This window comes from Oncorhynchus keta, chromosome 1, assembly GCF_023373465.1.
Source record: "Oncorhynchus keta strain PuntledgeMale-10-30-2019 chromosome 1, Oket_V2, whole genome shotgun sequence".
In the NCBI taxonomy this organism is placed as follows: Eukaryota; Metazoa; Chordata; class Actinopteri; order Salmoniformes; family Salmonidae; genus Oncorhynchus; species Oncorhynchus keta.
The window spans coordinates 55,437,887-55,462,484 of record NC_068421.1 but is presented as its reverse complement, the minus strand read 5'-3'; the positions used below and the strand labels follow the sequence as shown (position 1 = coordinate 55,462,484).

At 43.2% G+C, this 24,598-nt stretch overlaps 1 protein-coding gene across 7 annotated transcripts in view; it reads left to right on the top strand.

Moving 5' to 3' along the window:
• The first annotated feature begins 2,717 nt into the window (after positions 1-2,717).
• Positions 2,718-24,598, top strand: part of LOC118388259 (microtubule-associated serine/threonine-protein kinase 3) — a 61,210-nt gene continuing 39,329 nt past the window's right edge. For 3 of the 7 annotated variants that reach the window (XM_052528087.1, XM_035777129.2, XM_052528074.1), the window contains exons 1-4: positions 3,014-3,055; positions 14,617-14,706; positions 16,778-17,652; positions 22,677-22,765. In XM_052528087.1, the coding sequence (XP_052384047.1) occupies positions 17,285-17,652; positions 22,677-22,765 (457 nt within the window). In that variant the 5' untranslated portion in view covers positions 3,014-3,055; positions 14,617-14,706; positions 16,778-17,284. Of the gene's footprint in view, positions 3,056-14,616; positions 14,707-16,777; positions 17,653-20,662; positions 21,126-22,676; positions 22,766-24,598 lie in introns of those variants that run through there. The other 4 variants (XM_035777155.2, XM_035777146.2, XM_035777138.2 and 1 more) reach the window with 3 other exon arrangements.

The following is a 24,598-nucleotide window of genomic DNA, read 5'->3' as shown; positions in this document are numbered from 1 at the left end:
GTGACACAAATCCAATGAATGTCAGTGATACCTATTGTATTTTAGTGCTTTATGTCCAAATCACCCTAAAGCATCTAAAAATGTATTATGTAGGCTAACTTAATTAAGTTACTATAGATGATTTGGACATGAAGTGTAAAACATTCTAATATAGGTAACTTACCATTGACTTTCATTGGTTCGTGCCACAAATGAAAAAAAGTTAGCATTTAAAACAGTGGCCAGGTAAACAGACTGCTTACAGGGCAAGGAAAGCCAAATGTCATTTGTCATTTGGATGAACTATCCCTTTAACTTAGGAGATAAATTAATCTTACACTCTCAACACAACTTTTCTCTTCCAACACCTTCTCCAGGGCCGATTGATTACCTTGATCACCACATTCTTTTGGAGAGATTGGAAACCCAAATTGGTCTACACGGACAAGTTCTGGCCTGGTTTAGATCTTATCTGTCAGAAAGATATCAGTTTGTCTCTGTGAATGGTTTGTCCTCTGACAAATCAACTGTAAATTTTGGTGTTCCTCAAGGTTCCGTTTTGGGACCACTATTGTTTTCACTATATATTTTACCTCTTGGGGATGTTATTCGAAAACATAATGTTAACTTTCACTGCTATGCGGATGACACACAGCTGTACATTTCAATGAAACATGGTGAAGCCCCACAATTGCCCTTGCTAGAAGCATGTGTTTCAGACATAAGGAAGTGGATGGCTGCAAACGTTCTACTTTTAAACTCGGACGAAACAGAGATGCTTGTTCTAGGTCCCAAGAAACAAAGAGATCTTCTGTTGAATCTGACAATTAATCTTAATGGTTGTACAGTTGTCTCAAATAAAACTGTGAAGGACCTCGGCGTTACTCTGGACCCTGATCTCTCTTTTGAAGAACATATCAAGACCATTTCAAGGACAGCTTTTTTCCATCTACGTAACATTGCAAAAATCAGAAACTTTCTGTCCAAAAATGATGCAGAAAAATTAATCCATGCTTTTGTCACTTCTAGGTTAGACTACTGCAATGCTCTACTTTCCGGCTACCCGGATAAAGCACTAAATAAACTTCAGTTTGTGCTAAATACGGCTGCTAGAATCCTGACTAGAACCAAAAAATGTGATCATATTACTCCAGTGCTAGCCTCTCTACACTGGCTTCCTGTCAAAGCAAGGGCTGATTTCAAGGTTTTACTGCTAACCTACAAAGCATTACATGGGCTTGCTCCTACCTATCTCTCTGATTTGGTCCTGCCGTACATACCTACACGTACGCTACGGTCACAAGACGCAGGCCTCCTAATTGTCCCTAGAATTTCTAAGCAAACAGCTGGAGGCAGGGCTTTCTCCTATAGAGCTCCATTTTTATGGAACGGTCTGCCTACCCATGTCAGAGACGCAAACTCGGTCTCAACCTTTAAGTCTTTACTGAAGACTCATCTCTTCAGTGGGTCATATGATTGAGTGTAGTCTGGCCCAGGAGTGGGAAGGTGAACGGAAAGGCTCTGGAGCAACGAACCGCCCTTGCTGTCTCTGCCTGGCCGGTTTCCCTCTTTCCACTGGGATTCTCTGCCTCTAACCCTATTACAGGGGCTGAGTCACTGGCTTACTGGGGCTCTCTCATGCCGTCCCTGGAAGGGGTGCGTCACCTGAGTGGGTTGATTCACTGATGTGGTCATCCTGTCTGGGTTGGCGCCTCCCCCCTTGGGTTGTGCCATGGCGGAGATCTTTGTGGGCTATACTTAGCCTTGTCTCAGGATGGTAAGTTGGTGGTTGAAGATATCCCTCTAGTGGTGTGGGGGCTGTGCTTTGGCAAAGTGGGTGGGGTTATATCCTTCCTGTTTGGCCCTGTCCGGGGGTGTCCTCGGATGGAGCCACAGTGTCTCCTGACCCCTCCTGTCTCAGCCTCCAGTATTTATGCTGCAGTAGTGTCGGGGGGCTAGGGTCAGTTTGTTATATCTGGAGTACTTCTCCTGTCCTATTCTGTGTCCTGTGTGAATCTAAGTGTGCGTTCTCTGATTCTCTCCTTCTCTCTTTCTTTCTCTCTCTCAGAGGACCTGAGCCCTAGGACCATGCCCCAGGACTACCTAACATGATGACTCCTTGCTGTCCCCAGTCCACCTGACCGTGCTGCAGCTCCAGTTTCAACTGTTCTGCCTTATTATTATTCGACCATGCTGGTCATTTATGAACATTTGAACATCTTGGCCATGTTCTGTTATAATCTCCACCCGGCACAGCCAGAAGAGGACTGGCCACCCCACATAGCCTGGTTCCTCTCTAGGTTTCTTCCTAGGTTTTGGCCTTTCTAGGGAGTTTTTCCTAGCCACCGTGCTTCTACACCTGCATTGCTTGCTGTTTGGGGTTTTAGGCTGGGTTTCTGTACAGCACTTTGAGATATCAGCTGATGTACGAAGGGCTATATAAATACATTTGATTTTATTTTATTTTATTTTATTTGATCAACACCTTCACCATTACCCTCGCACCATAGTCTGGCAAAAGCCAGATGGGCTGGTCCATTTTTAGCACAGTGCGCCTGTCTAAATTGTTGTTATTTTTTTGTGCAAAATTGTAATTATATGGCTAATATTGGTGGCCTTGATATAAAAAATCGACCGGTGTGGAGGCCTCGAGGGGAAAAATGCGCTGGTGTGATAGAAAAGCCTGAGGCCGATTTCTGGTCCAAGTCCGTCCCTGGTGGTGACCGCGGTTCCAACCGCGCTGCTGCTCCTCAGTTCTTCACTGGTGCGCTTTGGACTACACACTTGACGCGCGCCTTTTCAGAAATGGATTGCCTATGTCGAGTTTGCCTTTATTGACATGTTGTGTTTGTACCAGTTAGCGACGATGTGCCGAAGCCACTGATAAACGACAGCTACTTGACAGTTCCTTTTAGGTCCCGCCGCACTATGATAGAGAAACTGTTCGCAAAATCACCAGTGTCGCAACGTGACAAGTGAAGTGCAAGCAGCAGTCAACGGAGGTCCCTCTTGGCAGGAGTCGTAGAAGGATGAAGTCGAGGAGAGACAAGCTGAAAATCCCCTCCCTTACTTTGGAGTAAGTTTGCATGCTTTTATATAGTGTATAACTTATGCACATTGATCTACATGACCATTCATTCATGTTGTCGGGGGAACCATGGGAAATCACTTGTATTTTATTAAGGTAAGTAAATGTAGCCTAAGTGCCCCTTTGGGTATAATGTTCTATTATTCATGTATGTAGGGCCTATTGTAGCCTATGTTTGACTATATATTATCAATTAATGTCTTAGATATTATAATAGTCTACAATCCCTATAGACTACTGTACTCTGATGCACTCAAATCATGCTTATTTTTCTGTGAGTATTTGAAGTGATAGATATGGTACACTTGGAATAAAAGGTGCTATCTAGAACCTTTAAAGGGTCCTTCAGCTGTCACCATAGGAGAACCCTTGTTGGTTCCAGGTCGAACCGTTTTGGGTTCCAGGTAGAACCTTTCCACAGAGGGTTCTACATGAAACCCAAAATGGTTCTACCTGGATCCAAAAAGATTTTTTATCTGGAACCAAAAATGGTTCTCCTATGCAAACAGCCGAAGAATCCTTTTTTTCTGAGAGTTTACAGCGATTGAAGCCCTAATAGTAGCTAGCCTACAGTATGTGCTTGATAAGAAAATAATACAGGCTACAGTGGTGTGCCAATGTATTTCTCAACTCTACCAGTTGCAACCAGTTTCTTGCACGCAGTATTTAACACGCAGTATGGAACCTACAGACACCTAGTGTGTTTCCCAATGAGACCCACTCAGCTTGTAGGCTGCAGGAGTTTTGAACACGCATTGAGTGAGTGATTATCGTGGTGTAGAACTCAGAACTTTAATTTATTTTTCTGTCTCTTTGTCTATTGAGATTTGACCAATGACTTAAGCTAGTTCTGCAAGATGAGCTACTATAGCCAGCCTACTTGGCATATTTATGTTGGTGAATTTATGGATGCTGGTATATACTGTACTTTGTTGATTGAACCAATTATCTGATCATAAACTGAATGTGAATTTGAGGGGTGCTTCTCACTTTGATGGTGGGTGGGGGATAGGAGCTTGTCTACATTCAATCCAGAAATACATTAGACTAGATGTTTTTGAAAGTGACCTCGGCACACAGATTATTTGCCCTTTTCAGAATTATTGTCAAGATGTCACATAGCTTTGATTCAGGCCAGTGTCAAACACTTGTTTCACATATCACTCACTCCCTACACAAATGTCTGTCATTTTGGAAATATGCACCCATTTCCCAAACGCTTTACTGTGATTCTTGCCTCCTTCAAAGGATTAGCATTGCTGCAGTTCTCGTCTTTCCACCCACTCTCCATTCTGAGCCAATGTAGCCAGGGGCTGCCTGTTTGCCTGCCTGCTGCCCACTAGACGCTGATCCATAAAGCGTAGGAGCTTTTTCTCCAAAATCTGACTCTCCCATGGATCACAGGCTCAGCGTAGGGTATTGACCCCTCAGTTTTGTGGGTGCAGCACGATGAGCAACATGAGCGCACTGCAGAGACCCTTTTCTGAGCAACCACTGTGTTCACAGAAAGCTTCACACAAAGTTTTTTATTTTTTTTTATCACAAAACGAAAGCAAAACATGGGAGCTGTCGGGTTTGACCGTGTGTTGCAGCAAATGCAGGTCCCCCAATCGTCTACCACTACTGGATATAAACATAACACCTCACTCACTAATTAAGTAGCTGGAGAGCTGCAATCTAACGATTAACAATGAGGTGACGCACAATGTGGAACAATCTAATTCAGAGCGTCGTAGATGGGTTGGAGGGGTGAGAAAAATATATTTTGAAATGATGAGGCGTGACTGTGAGTGATAGGTAATTATGAGTTAGCACAGTGCAGTGTCTTCGTGCAGAGGCTTGTTTTCCAACCATCTCTTTATTACTATGACAACAGGCTCATCTCGCTGCCGCAGAAGCCAGTGCTATGTTCTGCACTGGATCTGAAGAGCCCTCTGCCGCAGCAACACTAAAACCATATCAACATTGTGCAAAGCACAGATCTGTACATGAAAATCAATAAAGCCAGCCTTCCAGCAGATGACTTCTGACGGCCAGCCTGCTACGGTATTATAGCTGAACTGTCATATTTTGACACGTGAGCACGATGGCAGATGTTTTCGGGTGTGTTTCTATAGCAAGTCTTCCTATGGAATAAGGGCTGTGACGGTCATGGAATTTCGAGGACGGTTATTGTTTATTTTCTAATGTGTATTTTTTAAAAGTTCTCCTCCCGCTCCTGACTGCATGTGCTTCCATATAAATAGATGATATGTATATGTGTGCTGCTACTGCAAGGGGGGTGTCAGCCTAGGTAGCCAAAGACTTGTTTGCTAGAACACCTTGCTTGTTTCAGCAGGGAGCAAGAAAGGTTCATCCCGTTGTTAAGAGTCCATGTTGTCGCAGAAACAGACTCAAACGCGCAGATTCCCGGCCTCGCCGTCTTCAGTCAGCTGTTCGTTCCACAAAACAAACAAAAACAGTTATGACAGTTTATTTTCTTTTTTTTATGACAGTGTTCACCCATAACTGTCGGTTACACAGGTTATAAGGTAATTGTGCCAGCCCTACTATAGAATACAGAGGACGGCATGAGCTTTTGTATGTTCCAAAACACAAGAACAGAACTTCCCAGGCTCCATCTCAGTGTGCTTCATTCTATATCTAAAGGACTCCTGATATCTCCAGGAGTGAGAAGTGTAATTTCTGTCTTAATCAGTTGCTGTCTTTTTGCTAGCTAGGGCCATCTACTTTAAGTGCTGTCTGTGCTCCCTATGTATGAACTGCTGACTGCTATCAACTTGCAGATGATTGTTGACATATTAACCAGGATTAAGGTTTATGGAAATGTGTGACTGTTGCTGTCTTCATAATCAGTGGCTCTATTGGAGGGGGAGTGGTTTCTCCTCTCCTAGACAATCACTACCTGGAGGTGAGGACGGGGCAAGGGGATACCTACCGTAGTCAGTTGCACAACAGAATGCATTCAACTGAAATGTTTCTTCTGCTAGATGTGCTCTTCACCTCTGCAAGGGTACCTGGAAGGATATTGACCTCATCCCGTCAGTTGAGGATGCCTGGTCATTCTTTAAAAGTAACTTCCTCACCATCTTAGACAAGCATGCTCCGTTCAAAAAATGCAGAACTAAGAACAGATACAGCCCTTGGTTTACTCCAGACCTGACTGCCCTCGACCAGCACAAAAACATCCTGTGGCGGACTGAAATAGCATCGAATAGTCCCCCCGATATGCAACTGTTCAGGGAAGTCAGGAACCAATACATGCAGTCAGTCAGGAAAGCAAAGGCCAGCTTTTTCAAGCAGAAATTTGCATCCTGTAGCTCTAACTCCAAAAAGTTCTGGGACACTGTAAAGTCCATGGAGAACAAGAGCACCTCCTCCCAGCTGCCCACTGCACTGAGACTAGGTAACACGGTCACCACCGATAAATCCGTGATAATCGAAAACTTCAACAAGCATTTCTCAACGGCTGGCCATGCCTTCCTCCTGGCTACTCCAACCTCGGCCAACAGCTTCACCCCCCCCTCCCCCCGCAGCTACTCGCCCACGCCTCCCCAGCTTCTCCTTTACCCAAATCCAGATAGCAGATGTTCTGAAAGAGCTGCAAAACCTGGACCCGTACAAATCAGCTGGGCTTGACAATCTGGACCCTCTATTTCTGAAACTGTCTGCCGCCATTGTCGCAACCCCCTATTACCAGCTTGTTCAACCTCTCTTTCGTATCATCTGAGATCCCCAAGGATTGGAAAGCTGCCGCGGTCATCCCCCTCTTCAAAGGGGACACCCTGGACCCAAACTGTTACAGACCTATATCCATCCTGCACTGCCTATCTAAGGTCTTCGAAAGCCAAGTCAACAAACAGATCACTGACCATCTCGAATCCCACGGTACCTTCTCCTCTGTGCAATCTGGTTTCTGAGCTGGTCACGGGTGCACCTCAGCCACGCTCAAGGTACTAAACGATATCATAACCGCCATCGGTAAAAGACAGTACTGTGCAGCCGTCTTCATCGACCTAGCCAAGGCTTTCGACTCTGTCAATCACCATATTCTTATCGGCAGACTGAGTAGCCTCTGTTTTTCTATTGACTGCCTTGCCTGGTTCACCAACTACTTTTCAGACAGAGTCCAGTGTGTCAAATCGGAGGGCATGTTGTCCGGTCCTCTGACAGTCTCTATGGGAGTACCACAGGGTTCAATTAAATTATTTTCTCTGTATATATCAATGATGTTGCTCTTGTTGCGGGCGATTCCCTGATCCACCTCTACGCAGACAACACCATTCTATATACTTCTGGCCCTTCCTTGGACACTGTGCTATCTAACCTCCAAAAAGGTTTAATGCCATACAACACTCCTTCCGTGGCCTCCAACTGCTCTTAAACGCTAGTAAAACCAAATGCATGCTTTTCAACCGTTCGCTGCCTGCACCCACCCGCTCGACTAGCATCACCACCCTGGATGGTTCCGACCTAGAATATGTGGACATCTATAAAGCTAGACTGTAAACTCTCCTTCCAGACTCATATCAAACATCTCCAATATAAAATCAAATCTAGAGTCGGCTTTCTATTTCGCAACAAAGCCTCCTATCCTACCAATCCTCGACTTCGGCGATGTCATCTACAAAATAGCTTCCAATACTCTACTCTAAACTGGATGCAGTTTATCACAGTGCCATCCGTTTGGTTACTAAATCACCTTATACCACCCACCACTGCGACCTGTATGCTCTAGTCGGCTGGCCCTCGCTACTAGTTTGCCGCCAGACCCACTGGCTCCAGGTCATCTACAAGTCTATGCTAGATAAAGCTCCACCTTATCTCAGTTCACTGGTCGCGATGGCAACACCCACCCGTAGCACGCGCTCCAGCAGGTGTATCTCACTGATCATCCCTAAAGCCAACACCTCATTTGGCTGCCTTTCCTTCCAGTTCTCTGCTGCCTGCGACTGGAACGAATTGCAAAAATCTCTGAAGTTGGAGACTTTTATCTCCCTCACCAGCTATCTGAGCAGCTAACCGATCGCTGCAGCTGTACATAGTCCATCGGTATATAGCCCACCCAATTTACCTACCTCATCCCCATACTGTTTTTATTTATTTACTTTTCTGCTCTTTTGCACACCAGTATCTCTACCTGCACATGTTCATCTGATCATTTATCACTCCAGTGTTAATCTGCTAAATTGTAATTATTCACTCCTATGGCCCATTTATTGCCTACCTCCTCATGCCTTTTGTACACAATGTATATAGATTATTTTTTTCTACTGTTATTGACTTGTTTATTGTTTACTCCATGTGTAACTCTGTGTTGTGTTCTGTTCACACTGCTATGCTTTATCTTGGCCAGGTCGCAGTTGCAAATGAGAACTTGTTCTCAACTAGCCTACCTGGTTAAATAAAGGTGAAATAAAAAATAATAATAAAAAGGGAATTAGTGTTAGTAATTCAGTCTCCCCTGTTTTCTCAGTGGCAGCTGTCAGTGGCAAAACTAAGACCATCGCCAAAACAAAGACAGTTCTGCTGAGTTATTCGAGGTAGGAAATAAAAGAGGAAGGTTCCACACCACTCTCTCACTTGAGTATCTTACCTAGTTATTTTCAGATGATCTCATTTGGCTATTTTGTAGCTTTAGCAACTAAGTGTGTGTTTTCATTTGGCTATTTTGTAGCTTTAGCAACTATGTGTGTGTTTTCTATACCTGTTTGCTCCTTTCCTCGTAGGCATACAGACACTCCCCACCCTTGGTTGCAACCCTTCTAATTTAGTGTAACCTGCTCACACAACCCATGTGGAATTCCTGGTCTCTTGCAACGTTTGAAACTGACAATCTGTGGTCAAGAACGTCGAGTTCGTCTCAGCCTATGCTTTAAAAAAAAATAGGATACCCATTAGCCAACGCCTTGTCTTACTGGGGTCCGACACATGCTGCCCTTCAGTCCTTTGACTTTTTGGCCCTGATGTAGACATGGGTCACCCCAGAGAACACTGTTACTCCCGCTGCTCTCACTTCATCTGATTACGTTTTTCTGTCATAGTCCGAGAGCATCTGGTTGTCGTGGTGGTGACACAGGGCTACTCAAGTGGACATTTTCTCTTGTCTCCCTCTCTCACCTGTCCATCTCCCCATTTGAATTCTATGCCGTCACTGTCACTTATCCACTCAGGCTTACCATTGTTGCCATCTATTTCCCACTTTCCCACTTGGTGCCCTTAGAGAGATCCTCAATGAGCTTGAAACCTTGATAAGCTCATTTCCTGATGATGTCTCACCCCTCTTCGTACTTGGCGACTTCAACTTCCTGATGCCTGCTTTTGATTAATTTCTTTCCAACTCTTTCTTTCCCCTCCTTGCCCCTTTTGACCTTCCGCAGTCTCCTCCCACTCACAAGGCAGGCAATATGCTTGACCTCATCTTGACCTTATCTGTTCGCCTACTAATCTCACTTTAACCGCCCTCCAGGTCTCTGATCACTACTTTGTTTCCTTTTCTGTCTCCCTCTCTTCCAACCATAGCCACTCAGCCTCTATCAAGATGATCATGAGCCGTCACAATCTTCTCTCTCTCTCTCTCGCTCTCTCCCACTACTCTCTCCTCTTCTATCATATCATCTCTCCCTTCTGCTAAATCCTTCTCCCTCCTGTCTCCTGATTCTATCTCTTCGACTCTACTCTTCTCCCTTTCTGCATCCTATGATTTGCACTCTCTCCTTTCCTCCTCTCCGGCTCGGCCCTCCCCTGCTGCTCCATGGCTGAGTCACTCATTGCTAGCTTACAGAACAGGGCTGCAGGCAGCTGAGCAAAGATTTAGAAAAATGAAACTTCCGGAGGACCTATCGTCCTTTCATTCCCTCATCTCTTCCTTCTCTTCCTCTATATCTGCTGCAGAAGTTACTTTATATCACTCTAAATTTCAAGCTTCTTCCTTTAACCCTAGGAAACTCTTTTCCACCTTCTCTTCCCTCCTTGGAACTGCCAATCTGCGGTCAAGCACACAGAGTTCATCTCAGCCTATGCTTTTTTATTTATTAGGCTCCCCCCGGCGGCAGCTTGTCTCCTTAGTCCTCCACCCCTTTCCCCTCCCTCCTCCCTCTATGCGGACAACTTTGACCGTCTCCCATTCCTCACTTCCTTCATCAACTCATCCCTGATCATTGGCTGTGTCCCCTCTGACATAGAAAACTACAGACCGGTATCCATTCTTGCTTTTATTTCCAAAACACTTGAGCCTGCTGCGTCTGACTAATTCTCTCACTATCTCTCTCAGAAAGATCTTCTTGACCCTAACATGTCCCGCTTCAAGACAAGTCACTCAACCAAGACTGCTCTTCTCTGTGTCATGGAGGCTCTCTCTGCCAAAGCTGACACTCTCCTCTGTTCTCATCCTCTTAGATCTATCCACTGCCTTTCTTCACATTGAACCATCAGATCCTCCTCTCCACCCTCTCAGGGCTGGGGTCTCAGGCTTGGCACACTCTTGGATTGCATCATACCTGGCAGGCCGCTCCTACCAGGTCACATGGAGAGGATCTGTGTCTGCACCATGTACTTTCACTACTGGTGTCCCCCAGGGCTCAGTTCTAGGCCCTCTCCTCTTCTCTCTATACACCAGTCACTCGGCTCTGTCATATCCTCACATGGTCTCTTTAAAAAATGTATATATATTTTACCTTTATTTAACTAGGCAAGTCAGTTAAGAACAAATATTTTTTTTCAATGCCGGCCTAGGAACAGTGGGTTAACTGCCTTGTTCAGTGGCAGAACGACAGGCTTGTACCTTGTCAGCTCAGGGATTCGATCTTGCAATCTCTTGGTTACTCGTCCAACATTCTAACCACTAGGCTACCTGCTGCCCTTCTATCATTGCTATGCAGATGACACTCAACTACTTTTCTCCTTCCCCCCTTCTGGCACCCAGGTGACGACACGCATCTCTACGTGCCTGGCAGATATCTCAGCTTGGATGTCGGCCTACCACCTCAAGCTCAACCTCTACAAGATGAAGCTGCTCTTCCTCCCAGGAAAGGACTACCTGCTCCAAGACCTCTCCATTACGGTTGACAACTCCACAGTGTCTCCCTCCCAGAATGCAAAGAACCTAGTGTGACCCTGGACACCCTGTTATTCTCTGCAAACATCAAAGCAGTGACTCGCTCCTGCAGGTTCATGCTCTACAACATCCGTAGAGTTCGACCCTATCTCACACAGGAAGCTCCGTGGGTCATAATCCAGGCAGTTGTCATCTCCTGTCTGGATTTCTGCAACTTGCTGTTGGCTGAGATCCCCTCTTGTGCCATCAAACCCCTGAAACGTATTCAGAATGCTGCAGTCTGCCTGCTGTTCAACCTTCACAAGTTTTCCCATGTTGCCCTGCTTCTCCACACACTCCATCGGCTTCCAGTCAAAGTTTTTGATTTACTACAAAATGGTACTTGCTTACGGAGCAGCAAGAGGAACTGCCCCTTCTTACCTTGAAGCTATGCCCAAACCATACACCCCAACCCAAGCACTCCGTTCTGCCACATCTGGTCTTTTGTCCAAGAACCCCCCCCCTTACCCCCTCCTCAAGCCCAAACCTGACACCCCCCCCACCACACAAAAAAGCTTTTGTGAACTAACACTCCCAATTTAGTAATTTCCCACTTACTGGCTCTGATTTTGCTGATAGCTACTTTATTGAGGAGAAATGTACTTACTACGACTGTGATATGTGGTTGTCCCAACTAGCTTTCTTAAGATGAATGCACTAACTGTAAGTCGCTCTGGATAAGAACGTCTGCTATATGACTAAGATGTCAAATGTAAATATAAGACTGTGTACTGGTATGTATATATCTGACACGCTATATATTTAAATTCTCAGATGGTGTCTACTTTGGGACATTAGGCTAGACCTATCAGATAACCAGTGTTATAGAGCTAGACTTGGCCAATAACCTTTTAATGGGAAACCAGGCCAAAGTAATCAATGGTCTGAAAGGTCTTTAACTTCTGCTTTGACTGAAAACAGCAAGACCATTGTGCTGTTGTTGCTGTTAGAAATACCAAGGTTCCTAAGACAAACCCACGCTTCATTCTTAAGAGGAATTTGAAGAGTTTTAATGAGCAGGCTTTCTTTCATGATTTGTTTTATTTTGACTGGAGCAAGATTAAGCTTATTCCTGATGTGGAAACTGCCTGGAAATTCTTTCATGATGTTTTTTTCCAAATATTTTCAGAATATGCCACATTCCGCAGGTTCAGAGTTAAAGGGAGGGATAATCCATGGTTTTCTTCTGAGCTCTCTTGTATTTTTCACGAACGTAATCTAGCCTAGGCTAAAGCAAAGAAATCATGTTTTAATGCTGATTGATGTATTTTAAGGCAGTTACGAAGCAAGTGTTATTTTCTTCTCAGGAAGGCCAAGTCTGAATATTTTATGTCAGTTACCACTGATAACCTGAAGGACCCTAGAAAGTTTTGGAAGGCTATTAAATCTATGTCTGGAAACAGTAATGACTGTCAAGTGTATTGAAGGACTTTGTTGCTGCATATGACAAAACTGAAATGTTGAATTGTTTCAATGAGCACTTTGTATCATCTGGTAGGCTGTTTGATTGTGTCTTCTGTCTCTGTTCAACCCTGTGTGGATGAACCAGTGAGAGCTGGTCAAACTTTTAGCTTTTTGCCATTCTCAGTACAGGAGATACATAAAAGCCCTGAAATCCTTAGATCAGAGAAAGCCTGCAGGTCCTGATCTTCTTGATCCCTGCTTTTTAAAACTGGCAGCTGATTTCATAGCTGAACCACTTACATATTTGTTCAATCTAACCCTGGATTGTAATAAAATTCCAAAGATCTGGAAATCAGCATTTGTCCTACCACTTTTAAAAGGAGGAGATCCAACTATTTTAAATAATTATAGGCCAATCTCAAAGCTGTCACCCCTGATGAAAATACTTGAAACCCTTGTGAGTGAACAGCTAAAATAGTTTTTATATACTAACTCAATTTGATCAATTTTATATACCAATCGGGCTTCAGGAAGAAGCATAGCACAATTACAGCAGCCATGAAGGTTTTAAATGATTTCACTGAAGCCCTTGACAAAAAACAGCACAGTGTCTAACTTTTTATTGATCTCTCTAAGGCTTTTGATACAGTTGCTCATGCCATACTGAAGCAGAGATTGTCGAGTGTAGGTCTTTCAGAGCATGCAGTTGCATGGTTTGATGACTAAGCTTTCCAGAACTTCCAAACTGCTTGTTATACTGTTCAACATACCCTGTGTCAATTGAAGCTTATCCTCAATACTGACAAAATTAAACTAATGGTGTTTTCTAATACAAGAAATAGATCTCTGAACCTTTCACCTGTCATTACTACCTGTCAGGGCAATGAGATTTAGACTGTAACCTCATATAAATATCTTGGAATTTTAATTGCTGACGGCCTCTCTTTTAAATTGCATATTCAACAACTTACAAAAAAATTGAAATTGAAGTTGGGATTTTATTTTAGGAATAAGCCCGTTTTCTTTTGATGCCAAAAGGAGGCTAGTATGAGCTACATTTATGCCTTTACAAGACTATGGGGATATTTTATATATGAATGTTTCCGCTCAGTGTTTGAGATCAATTGACACCCTTTACCATGGTGTATTGAGATGTATTTTTAAACTGCTAAGCCCTGACGCACCACTGCACTTTATATACCAGGGTTGGCTGGCCTTCTCTAGTCACTCGTAGGCTCAGTCACTGGTATACTTTTATTTACAAAGCCATTTTGGGTTCACTACCATTTTATTTGGGGAATTTTTATTGTTCAGAAATGTGGTGGGTACTCTCTTCGTTCGCAGGACTTTATCCTGCTAACTGTTCCAAATGTCCGAACTGAATTTGGTTAAAGGGCTTTTATGTACTTTGCGCCATCAGCTTGGAACACCTTACAAAATACTTTTAAACTGGAAGAACTTGTCCCGATTGGTGTTTTTAAATCACTGATGAAGGATTTTGAGACTGATTCCCTGACCTGTCAATGTTTTTAATTTGCTATTTTATGATTTTTCTTTTATACTCTTGTGAATTCTATAGTTTTTACTAGATTACTTGTAGTTTTTCATGTTGTCTGTCTGTAATTGTGTAATGACTTGGACCTGACTTTATTGGCCAGGACGCTCTTTAAAAAGAGATTTCTAATCTCAATGAGCCCTTCCTAGTTAAATAAAGGTAAAAAAAAATACAAATGAAAGCAAGTGAGCAAAAAATGATGCTGTGACATACCCTGGACATCGATCTGGTGTCATGTACAGAACACTGAAATGGCTATCCGATGACAGACTATTATCCATACAATACTATCTGGAAAAAGTATCCCAAAACACAGCTGGGAAGTAAGTTGGTGTCATTTGCAAACAGTTGCCGAGTGTCTATCACAGACCTATAATGTCAGCCAATGAAAGTGAGACCTTGGGGTGCATCTCAGCCATTACCCAGGCACTGGTAGGCAACAGCGACCGTGCTGAGTCAGCACACTGATCCATGTGACCGTGTCTTGCCTTACAGTTTGTCACCCACTTGCCAGAGCCCAACTCTACTGAGCCCATGCAGCCCATGCAGCCCCTGCAGCCCCTTACAAACCCTACATCCCTGGAGGTAAGAAAGACAGCCCACATACAGCACACAGCCACATACAGCCACACAAGGGCAATCAGGCCCACTTTATAGAACGGACAGGTGGCTTGAGAACAGCTCCTGTGAGAAATTATGAAGATACCTTTAAAGCAGACTTTGCTTTTACGGACTGTATTTTTGCAAATTTAATTTCACAGATTTTTCATCGCAGTAACAATGCCTAATTTGTTGAACAATAAACGTTAAAACACTGAACCATATTGTTTAGATAAAATGTTGCAACGTGCAAAATGCAGCTGCTAGAAATTGTCTTAACTATTGGAAGTCATTTAGAGGAAAGGTTGCCTGGCTTATGGTGGTTGCCTGGCAACCCCCAATGGTACACTGCAGAGGAAAGGAAAACCATATGGCAAACCGAGCAGCATACAGAATGCTATGTAGAGCACGAGGTTATTGTAATACATATAGTGAGAAATCATCTGTATCCTGATAATTTGGCAAAACTACCAAGAATATTGTTCAGTTCTGTTCACAGAGAAACTGTAATATACCAGTCATAGTCTTTTAAATGACATTTGGTTGAACTTCATTTTAGTTTGATCAAATTATTTATTTGACCACCAAGATTTCTTTATTTTACAACACTAAAGTGTTATGCATCAATTTCTTTCTCTACACCAGTTGTTCCTAAACTTTTTATAGTCCCGAACCCCTTCAAACATTCAACCTCCAGCTGCGTACCCCCTCCAACACCAGGCTCAGTGCACTCCCAAATGTTGTTTTTTTGCCATCATTGTAAGCCTGCCACACACACACTATACAATACATTTATTAAACATAAGAATGAGTGTGAGTTTTTGTCACAACCTGGCTTGTTGGAAGTGACAAAGTGCTCTTATAGGACCAAGGCACAAATAATAATATGATAATAATCAATAATTTTGCTCTTTATTTAACCATCTTACATATAAAGCCTTATTCACAATTTTCGATGATCAAATAACTGACCACAGGTTAATGAGAAGGGTGTGCTTGAAAGGATGCACATAACTCTGCAATGTTGGGTTGTATTGGAGAGAGTTTCAGTCTTTTTCCACACATAGTCTGTGCCTGTATTTAGTTGTCATGCTAGTGAGGGCAGAGAATCCACTCGCACATCTGTACGTGGTTTCAGGGCAATAGTGTCTTAACAGCACGGTTTGCCAAGGCAGGATACTCTGAGCGCAGCCCAATCCAGAAATTTGGCAGTGGCTTCTGATTAAATTAAATTTTCACTGAACCAATGTTGATGAGGCTCTCTTGTTCAGATATCGGTAAGTGGACTGGATGCAGGGCATGAAAGGGATAATGAACCCAGTTGTTTGTGTCATCCGTTTTGGGAAAGTACCTGCATAATTGCTCACCCAACTCACTCAGGTGCTTAGCTATATCACATTTGACATTGTCTGTAAGCTTGAGTTCATTTGCGTACAAAAAATCATAAAATGATGGAAAGACCTGTGTGTTGTCCTTGTTACTGCAGACAGAGAAGAGCTCCAACTTCTTAATCATAGCCTCAATTTTGTCCCGCACATTGAATATATATTTGCGGAGAGTCCCTGTAATCCTAGATTCAGATCATTCGGGCGAGAAAAAACATTACCCAGATAGGCCAGTTGTGTGAGAAACCCGTCATCATGCAAGTGGTCAGACAAGTGAAAATTAGTCTCTCAATTAAAAAAAATGTGTCAATACTTTGCCCAATGATAACCAGTATGTTTTAAAAATATTACATAGTCGCTGCCCATATCATTGCATAGTGCTGAAAATACACAAGAGTTCAGGGGCCTTGCTTTACTGGAGTGTCCAAAACGTCTTTCAAGCTGTCAGGCATTCCCTTGGTAGCAAGATCCTCTCGGTGGATGCTGCAGTGTACCCAAGTGGCGTCGGGAGCATCTGATTGCAGGCACGTTACCACTTCACTATGTCTCCCTGTCATGGCTTTTGCGCCATCAGTACAGATACCAACACATCTTGACCACCAAAGTCCATTTGATGTCACAAAGCTGTCCAGCACTTTAAAAATATCCTCTCCTGTTGTCCTGGTTTCCAGTGGTTTGCAGAAGAGGATGTCGTCCTTAATTGAACCCCATAAACGTAACGGACTGTCACCAGCCCGGTACCACCAGTGCCGGCACCACGCACCAGGCCTACAGTGCGCCTCGGCAGTCCAGAGCGTCCGGCGATAGTACCCAGTCCAGAGCGTCCGGCGATAGTACCCACTCCAGAGCGTCCGGCGACAGTACCCAGTCCAGAGCGTCCGGCGACAGTACCCAATCCAGAGCGTCCGGCGATAGTACCCAGTCCAGAGCGTCCGGCGACAGTACCTAGTCCAGAGCGTCCGGCGACAGTACCCAGTCCAGAGCGTCCGGCGACAGTACCCAGTCCAGAGCGTCCGGCGACAGTACCCAGTCCAGAGCGTCCGGCGATAGTACCCAGTCCAGAGCGTCCGGCGATAGCACCCAGTCCAGAGCGTCCGGCGATAGTACCCAGTCCAGAGCGTCCGGCGACAGTACCCAGTCCAGAGCGTCCGGCGACAGTCCACAGTCCAGAACCTCAAATGACGGGCCACAGTCCGGAACCTCAAACGACGGGCCACAGTCCGGAACCTCCAAGGACGGGCCACAGTCCGGAACCTCCAAGGACGGGCCACAGTCTGGAACCTCCAACGACTGGCCACAGTCCGGGGTCTCCAGCGACGGTCCCCAGTCCGGGGTCTCCAGCGACGGTCCCCAGTCCGGGGTCTCCAGCGACGGTCCCCAGTCCAGAACATCCGGTGATGATCCACGCAGCGAGGGTCCCCAGGCCGGAGCCTACAGCAAGGATCTGCAGTCTAGAGCCTCCGACGATGATCCACGGGTCGGTGCTACAAGAGAAGACTCAGAGTAAAAAAGGGGGACGGCGTCCAGAACCAGAGCCGCCACCGAGGTTAGATGCCCACTCAGACCCTCCCATATAGGTTTAGGTTTGCAGCAGGGAGTCCGCACCTTTGGGGGGGTACTGTCACACCCTGACCTTAGTTATCTATGTTTTCTGTATTATTTTGGTTAGGTCAGGGTGTGACGAGGGTGGGTATATGTGTTTTTGTTCTGTCTAGGGTTTTTGTATGTTTATGTTTTTTCTAGTCTGGGGGTTTATATGTCTATGGTTGCCTAGATTGGTTCTTAATCAGAGGTAGCAGTTTATCGTTGTTTCTAATTGGGGACCATATTTAGGTAGCCATATTCATTGGGTATTTTGTGGGTTATTGTCTAGGTGTAGTTGCCTGTTAGCACTCGTGTTATTAGCTTCATGTTCATTTTGTTGTTTTGTATAGTTTGTTCAGTGTTTATTCTTCATTAAAAGAAGTATGTATTCTTATCACGTTGCGCCTTGGTCTCCTCGTTATGACACGGACATATGCCAGGAACTGTGCCAGGCCAGCCACCTCTGTTGACTCATCCAGCTGTAATGCATAGAATTCACTGGCTTGCATGAGAAGCAGTAATTGGTTCAAAACGTCTCCTGCTATGTCACTGATGTGTCGTGAAACAGTGTTGTTTGATGAAGGCATTATCTGTACAGTTTTTTGGCCTTTCCCCCCAGCATTGTCTCAGTCATGTGGTCAATGAAGCTGACAGTTGAGGACTTCTGTTTCTCAAACTAGACACACTAATGTACTTGTCCTCTTGCTCAGTTGTGCACTGGGGCCTCCCACTCCTTTCTATTCTGGTTAGAGCCAGTTTGCACTGTTCTGTGAAGGGAGTAGTACACCACATTGTAAGAGATCTTCAGTTTCTTGGCAATTTCTCGTTCAAAAGTGTATATACAGTTGAAGTCGGAAGTTTACATACACTTAGTTTGGAGTCATTAAAACTAGTTTTTCAACCACTCCACACATTTCTTGTTAACAAACTAATAGTTTTGTCAAGTCGTTTAGGACATCTACTTTGTGCATGACAAGTAATCTTTCCAACAATTGTTTACAGATTATTTCACTTATAACTCACTGTATCACAATTCCAGTGGGTCAGAAGTTTACATACACTAAGTTGACTGTGCATTTAAACAGATTGGAAGATTCCAGAAATTGATGTCATGGTTTTAGAAGCTTCTGATAGGCTAATTGACATGATTTGAGTCAATTGAAGGTGTACCTGTGGATGTATTTCAAGGCCTACCTTCAAACTCGGTGCCTCTTTGATCATGGGAAAATCAAAAGAAATCAGCCAAGACCTCAGAAAATAAATTGATACATTAAAATAAATTACATTTCCAAAAGGCTGAAGGTACCACGTTCATCTGTACAAACAATAGTAGGCAAGTATAAACACCATGGGACCATGCAGTCGACATACCGCTCAGGATATGATATGTCTCCAAGAGATGAAAGTACTTTTGTGCGAAAAGTCCCACATTTGTATCACAAATCATTTTTAGAGAACATCATGATGAAAGTGAACATTCTAGACCCTTTTAGGCCCTTTTTAGACCGAAACATGCCTCCAGAATCCTTTTGTCATTATAGGCCAATATATAGTTCATATATATTTGCATTATGACCTATGGAATGGTTGAAGTAAAATTCCAGCAACACTCCGTATTATTCAGTGCCCCATGAAATTACACCATATACTGTATATATTGAACAGAAAAATAAACGCAACATGCAACAATTTCAAAGATTTTACTGAGTTACAGTTCATTTAAGGAAATCAGTCAATTGAAATAAATTCAGTAGGCCCTAATCTATGGATTTCACATGACTGGGAATACAGATGTGCATCTGTTGGGGTGTGGATCAGAAAAACTGTCCGTATCTGGTGTGACCATCAGTTGCCTCATGCTGTGCGACACATCTCCTTCGCATGGAGTTGATCAGGCTGTTGATTGTGGCCTGTGGAATGTTGTCCCACTCCTCTTTAATGGCTGTGCAAAGTTGCTGAATATTGGCGGAAACTGGAACACTGTCATAGACGTCGATCCAGAGCATCCCAAACCTGCTCAATGGGTGACAAGTCTGGTGGGTATGCAGGCCATGGACAAATTGGGACATTTTCAGCTTCCAGGAATTATGTACAGATCCTTGCGACATGGGCTGTGCATTATCATGCTGAAATGAGATGATGACAGCGGATGAATGGTACGACAATGGGCCTCAGGAACTCGTCACGGTATCACTGAGGATTCAAATTGCCATCGGTAAAATGCAATTGTGTTCCTTGTCTGCAGCTTATGCCTGCCCATATGCCTGACCAGCCCGCCACCATGGGGCACTGTTCACAACGTTGACATCCGCAAACCGCTCTGCCAAATGACATCATACACGAGGTCAGCGCTTATGAAGCCATTTGGACCTACTGCCAAATTCTCTAAAATGACGTTGGAGGCGGATTATGGTCGAGAAATTAACATTTCATTATCTGGCAACAGCTCTGGTGGACATTCCTGCAGTCAGTTTGCCAATCGCACACTCCCTCAAAACTTAAGACATCTGTGGCATTGTGTTGTGCGACAAATCTGCACATTATAGAGTGGCCTTTTATCGCCCCCAGCACAAGGTGTACCTGTGTAATGTCCATGCTGTTTAATCAGCTTCTTCATATGCCACAACTTTCAGGCGGATGGGTTATCTTGGAAAATGTTTATATTTTTGTTCAATGTAGATTCTACAGACCCTGCTCCCAACCCCACTTTTACATAGGCACCCCCCAAAAAATTGCGCTAAGCCCAATGTTGTCAACAATCCAGTCTGAGCATTGTATTTTTCAATGGTGGTCTCAAGTTTTACATATTTAAAACATTTACCATACATTCCTTCTTGCATTTGCTTATACGCACAATAAAAATCGACATGAATAAAAATGTAATATCTTTTGAAAGAGGTAACCACCTTGCAATGTTTTGAAATGCCGACTTTTATTTTAAAGGTTTCCTTTATTAACGCAGGGAAGTGACGTCATCGTGTGTGCTGAACAGAATACTAGTGAAAAGTCTACTGTGTCTATGGTAGTAGGCTATATCAGTCAGCGACGGAGTTTTGGCAGCAGAGAGAGTAGCCCATGTCCACCGGGAACACTTTCCAGGCAGAAGATGTAGGCCTAGGTGCTTGGATATGAGGCAAAATAAAGCGAAGGTGGCGCTGAAAGCTGGTTGAATGATAGCCAAGCTGACTAGCTAGTCCAGGGAACACAACATACTGCCACGGCGATGGAGGGTCTACCCGTGGTTTTGTGGGTTCCATCCTTGGGTCCTGTATCTACCATCGAGGAGATTCAATAATTATTTATTTTGGATCGGAATGTGTGTTCTTTTTCGTTGTAAACAACATCCACCATGTCGGATCCAAGTTACTGGACCGCAGTGCCAACCCACAACAAGTGTCATTTTGTAACAGGATCAATGCTAAAACGATCAAAAAGGTAGGTAGGAAAGGTTCTGGTTTATGTAGTTATGTAACAAAGCTTAACGGCAGACAATTATGGTCCTTTTAATGTGTTGCGTATTATTTTTTAAAGGATATTTTCTTGTGTTGGCCTTGCTGATGTTCTCAGACAAGTCTCTGAAATAACCCGTCTATGGTCCAGATGGCCATCCAGATGGACACATGCTTGACCTCAACTTGCATTGTGTCCATTTCACATATTCAGAAACAATGTAACTAGATAAAAACATGACTTTGTAAGTGATAACATAGCCGATGTTGACGCTCATTCATTGGCTCCCATTTGGTTTCGATATTGGTGCCACGCGCGGTCTTATCCCCATTGTTTTAGTTTCAGAGCGTTCAGCTAAACGTGGTCAGTGCTTAGAAAATGTGCTGATTGTGAATATGTATCGTTGGCTACAATATAGTTATGGAAAGGCAAAACAAATAGGCTTTCAGGTTATTCGTGTTTAAGTCTGTAATACTGTTATAACAAAAGGGGAACAAAATAGTTATGTATTCAATAATTAATGACCTAAGTACAGTCCTTGTTAGATCCAAAACAATGATACTATGCAGAATAAATATTCCTGGTTCACGTATAATTTTTGGTTGCTCACTGCTGTGCAAAAACATCCTAGTTCTGGATGACCTATGGGAGTCACTTAAACTAATTTGATGGGTGCTTATATTTGATATTTGTCCTATTTCATACATGTGATGCTCATCTGTCCTTTATTGACCCTTATTGTGGCCATTCGGGTCAAATCGATGAGATGATTTACTGGACTCCTCCTCAGTCTTTATAATAAACTGTCTGACTCTCTGTCTGTGAGTATGCCTCCTGTTGATGTACATCGGCCTATGCTCAAAGTGGTAGATTTTTAGTGGATGTTTTGTTATACAAGTGTCTCACCCTCATATTTTGTTGCTTCACAGTTATTAACAATAGTCGTTTGCAATTGTGTTGATTTTGGTTCTATTTAAGTTTTGAAAGAAAGTTTTCCCGTTTAGAAGTTAGTTTCCTGCAATTATATGCATTATGTCATAGATAATGCTGTTGTTTTTGGAAATTTCAATTCTGACGGCCTAGCTTTTAGTTTTCAAAGATGGTAAAATAATATGTGTCCATTATCTTTTCTACATACATATGTTGTTTTAGTTGTTTAAGTTTAGACAACGTTTGTTTATTACACTGTTTGGACTTAGGCAACCCCAAAAAACGCTTAGGTGGCCCGCTCAAGGATTTCATTGGCAGAAAAATCCCTGCATTGCTTGCTAGTCATAGCCAATTACTCACATTGAAAGCAATGCATCTTTGCCCCTTCCAGAATAGAAACAAGCCTGTTTTTGATGATCTTTTCCCCCCCTCTGGTTTAGACTGGTGTATTTGCTGTGCTTAAAGACATTTTCATGACATCACTTGAACTATTCCTATTGCTATTTGAAGGCGGAACTAACTCATGTTTTGAAGCACTGCCAGATGGATGACTGAAGTGTTTTGTAGCTGGTGACTGACATCTCTGTTCCTGTTTATGTTCCACAGTTGCCGGAGCAGCAACAGGAAGAGTCTTGGCCTGGGGACTCCATCGCCCACTCTGTCACGCCCTCTCTCCCCACTCTCCGTCCACACCGGTAAGAACCATCACAGGAACAGTTGTTTGTCTCCAATGTATGTGTAGCCTGTTTATGTAGCCTGTTTATGTAGCCTATAGTACACTACGTAGACTTATTCCTACCCGTTGACACGTTTGAATGTTTTCGAGTAGGCTGTCCTACTACAACTTAGCAAGTACAAGTATCAATATTTTGGATTTCTCTCGCTATTATTGGGACCTCAAAGCATTTTCAGATATATGCTGTGCTGATTGTAGAAAATAAAGGAGGAGACACATCTTAATGGTCAGAAAATACAAAAATGGGCTCTTCAGTAAAGGGTGGGTTTTTGTGTTTCCCTTTAGCATTTGAATCAATGGGAGTATATACAGTGCCTTCAGAAAGTATTCACACCCCTTGACTTTTTCCACATTTTGTTGTGGTACAGCCTGAATTTAAAATGGATTAGATGCCCTATAATGGCAAAGTGGAATTATGTTTTCAGACATTGGCAAATTACTAAAAAATCTAAAGCTGAAATGTTGAGTCAATAAGTATTGTATTGAAGTCAATAAGTACCGAACCCCTTCGTTATGGCAGGCCTAAATTAAGTTCAGGAGTAAAACTCTTCTTAACACTTCACATAATAAGCTGCATGGACTCACAATGTGTGCAGTAATAGTGTTTAACATGATTTTCTGTACCCCACATACAATAATCTGTAAGGTCCTTAAGTCACGCAGTGAATTTCAAACACAGATTCAACCACAAAGACCAGGTTTTCCAATTCCTATTGGGGAAAAAAGCAGACATTGAATATCCCTATGGACATGGTGAAGTTATTAATTACACTGTTGATGGTGTATCAGTACACCCAGTTACTGCAAAGATACAGGCACCCTGCCTAACTCAGTTGCCGGAGGGTAAGGAAACCGCTCAGTGATTTCACCATGAAGCCAATGGTTACTTTAAAACGGTTGTTTTAAACAGGCTGTGTCAGGAGAAAACTGAGGATGGATCAACAACATTGTATTTACTCCACAATACTAACCTAAATGACAGAGTGAAAATAAGGAAGCCTGTACAGAATAAAAAATATTCTTATTTGCAATAAGTCACTAAAGTAAAACTGAAAAAAAATGTGGCAAAGAAATTAACTTTGAGTCCTGAATACAAAGCGTTATGTTTGGGGCAAATCCAACACATCACTGAGTTAATATTACTACTCATATTATTTTCAAGCATGGGGTGGCTGCATCATGTTATGTGTATGCTTGTCATCGGCAAGAACTAGGGAGATTTTTAGGATAAAAAGAAACGGAATAGAGCTAAGCACTGGAAAAATCCTAGAGGAAAAACTGATTTAGTCTGCTTTCCAACAGAAACTAGGAGACAAATTCACCTTTCAGCAGGACAATAACCTAAAACACAAGGGCAAATATACACTGGAGTTGCTTACTAATATGCCATTGAATGTTCCTGAGTGGCCTAGTTACAGTTTTGACTTAAATCGGCTTGAAAATCTATGGCGAGACTTGAAAATGCCTGTCTAGCAATGGTCAACAACCAGAACTTGAAGAATTTGAAAAATAATAATGTGCAAATATTGTACTATCCAGGTGTGGTCTTGGAGACTTACCCAGGAAGACTCACAGCTGTAATCACTGCCAAAGGTTACTGTAACATGTATTGACTCAGGGGTGTGAATATTTATGTAAATGAGAAATTTCTGTATTTCATTTCTAAGAACATGTTTTCACTTTGTCATTATTATGGGGTATTGTGTGTACTGTGGATGGGTGAGAGAAAATATATGTAATAACTTTTGAATTCAGGCTGTAACACAACAAAATGTGGAATAAGTCAAGGGGT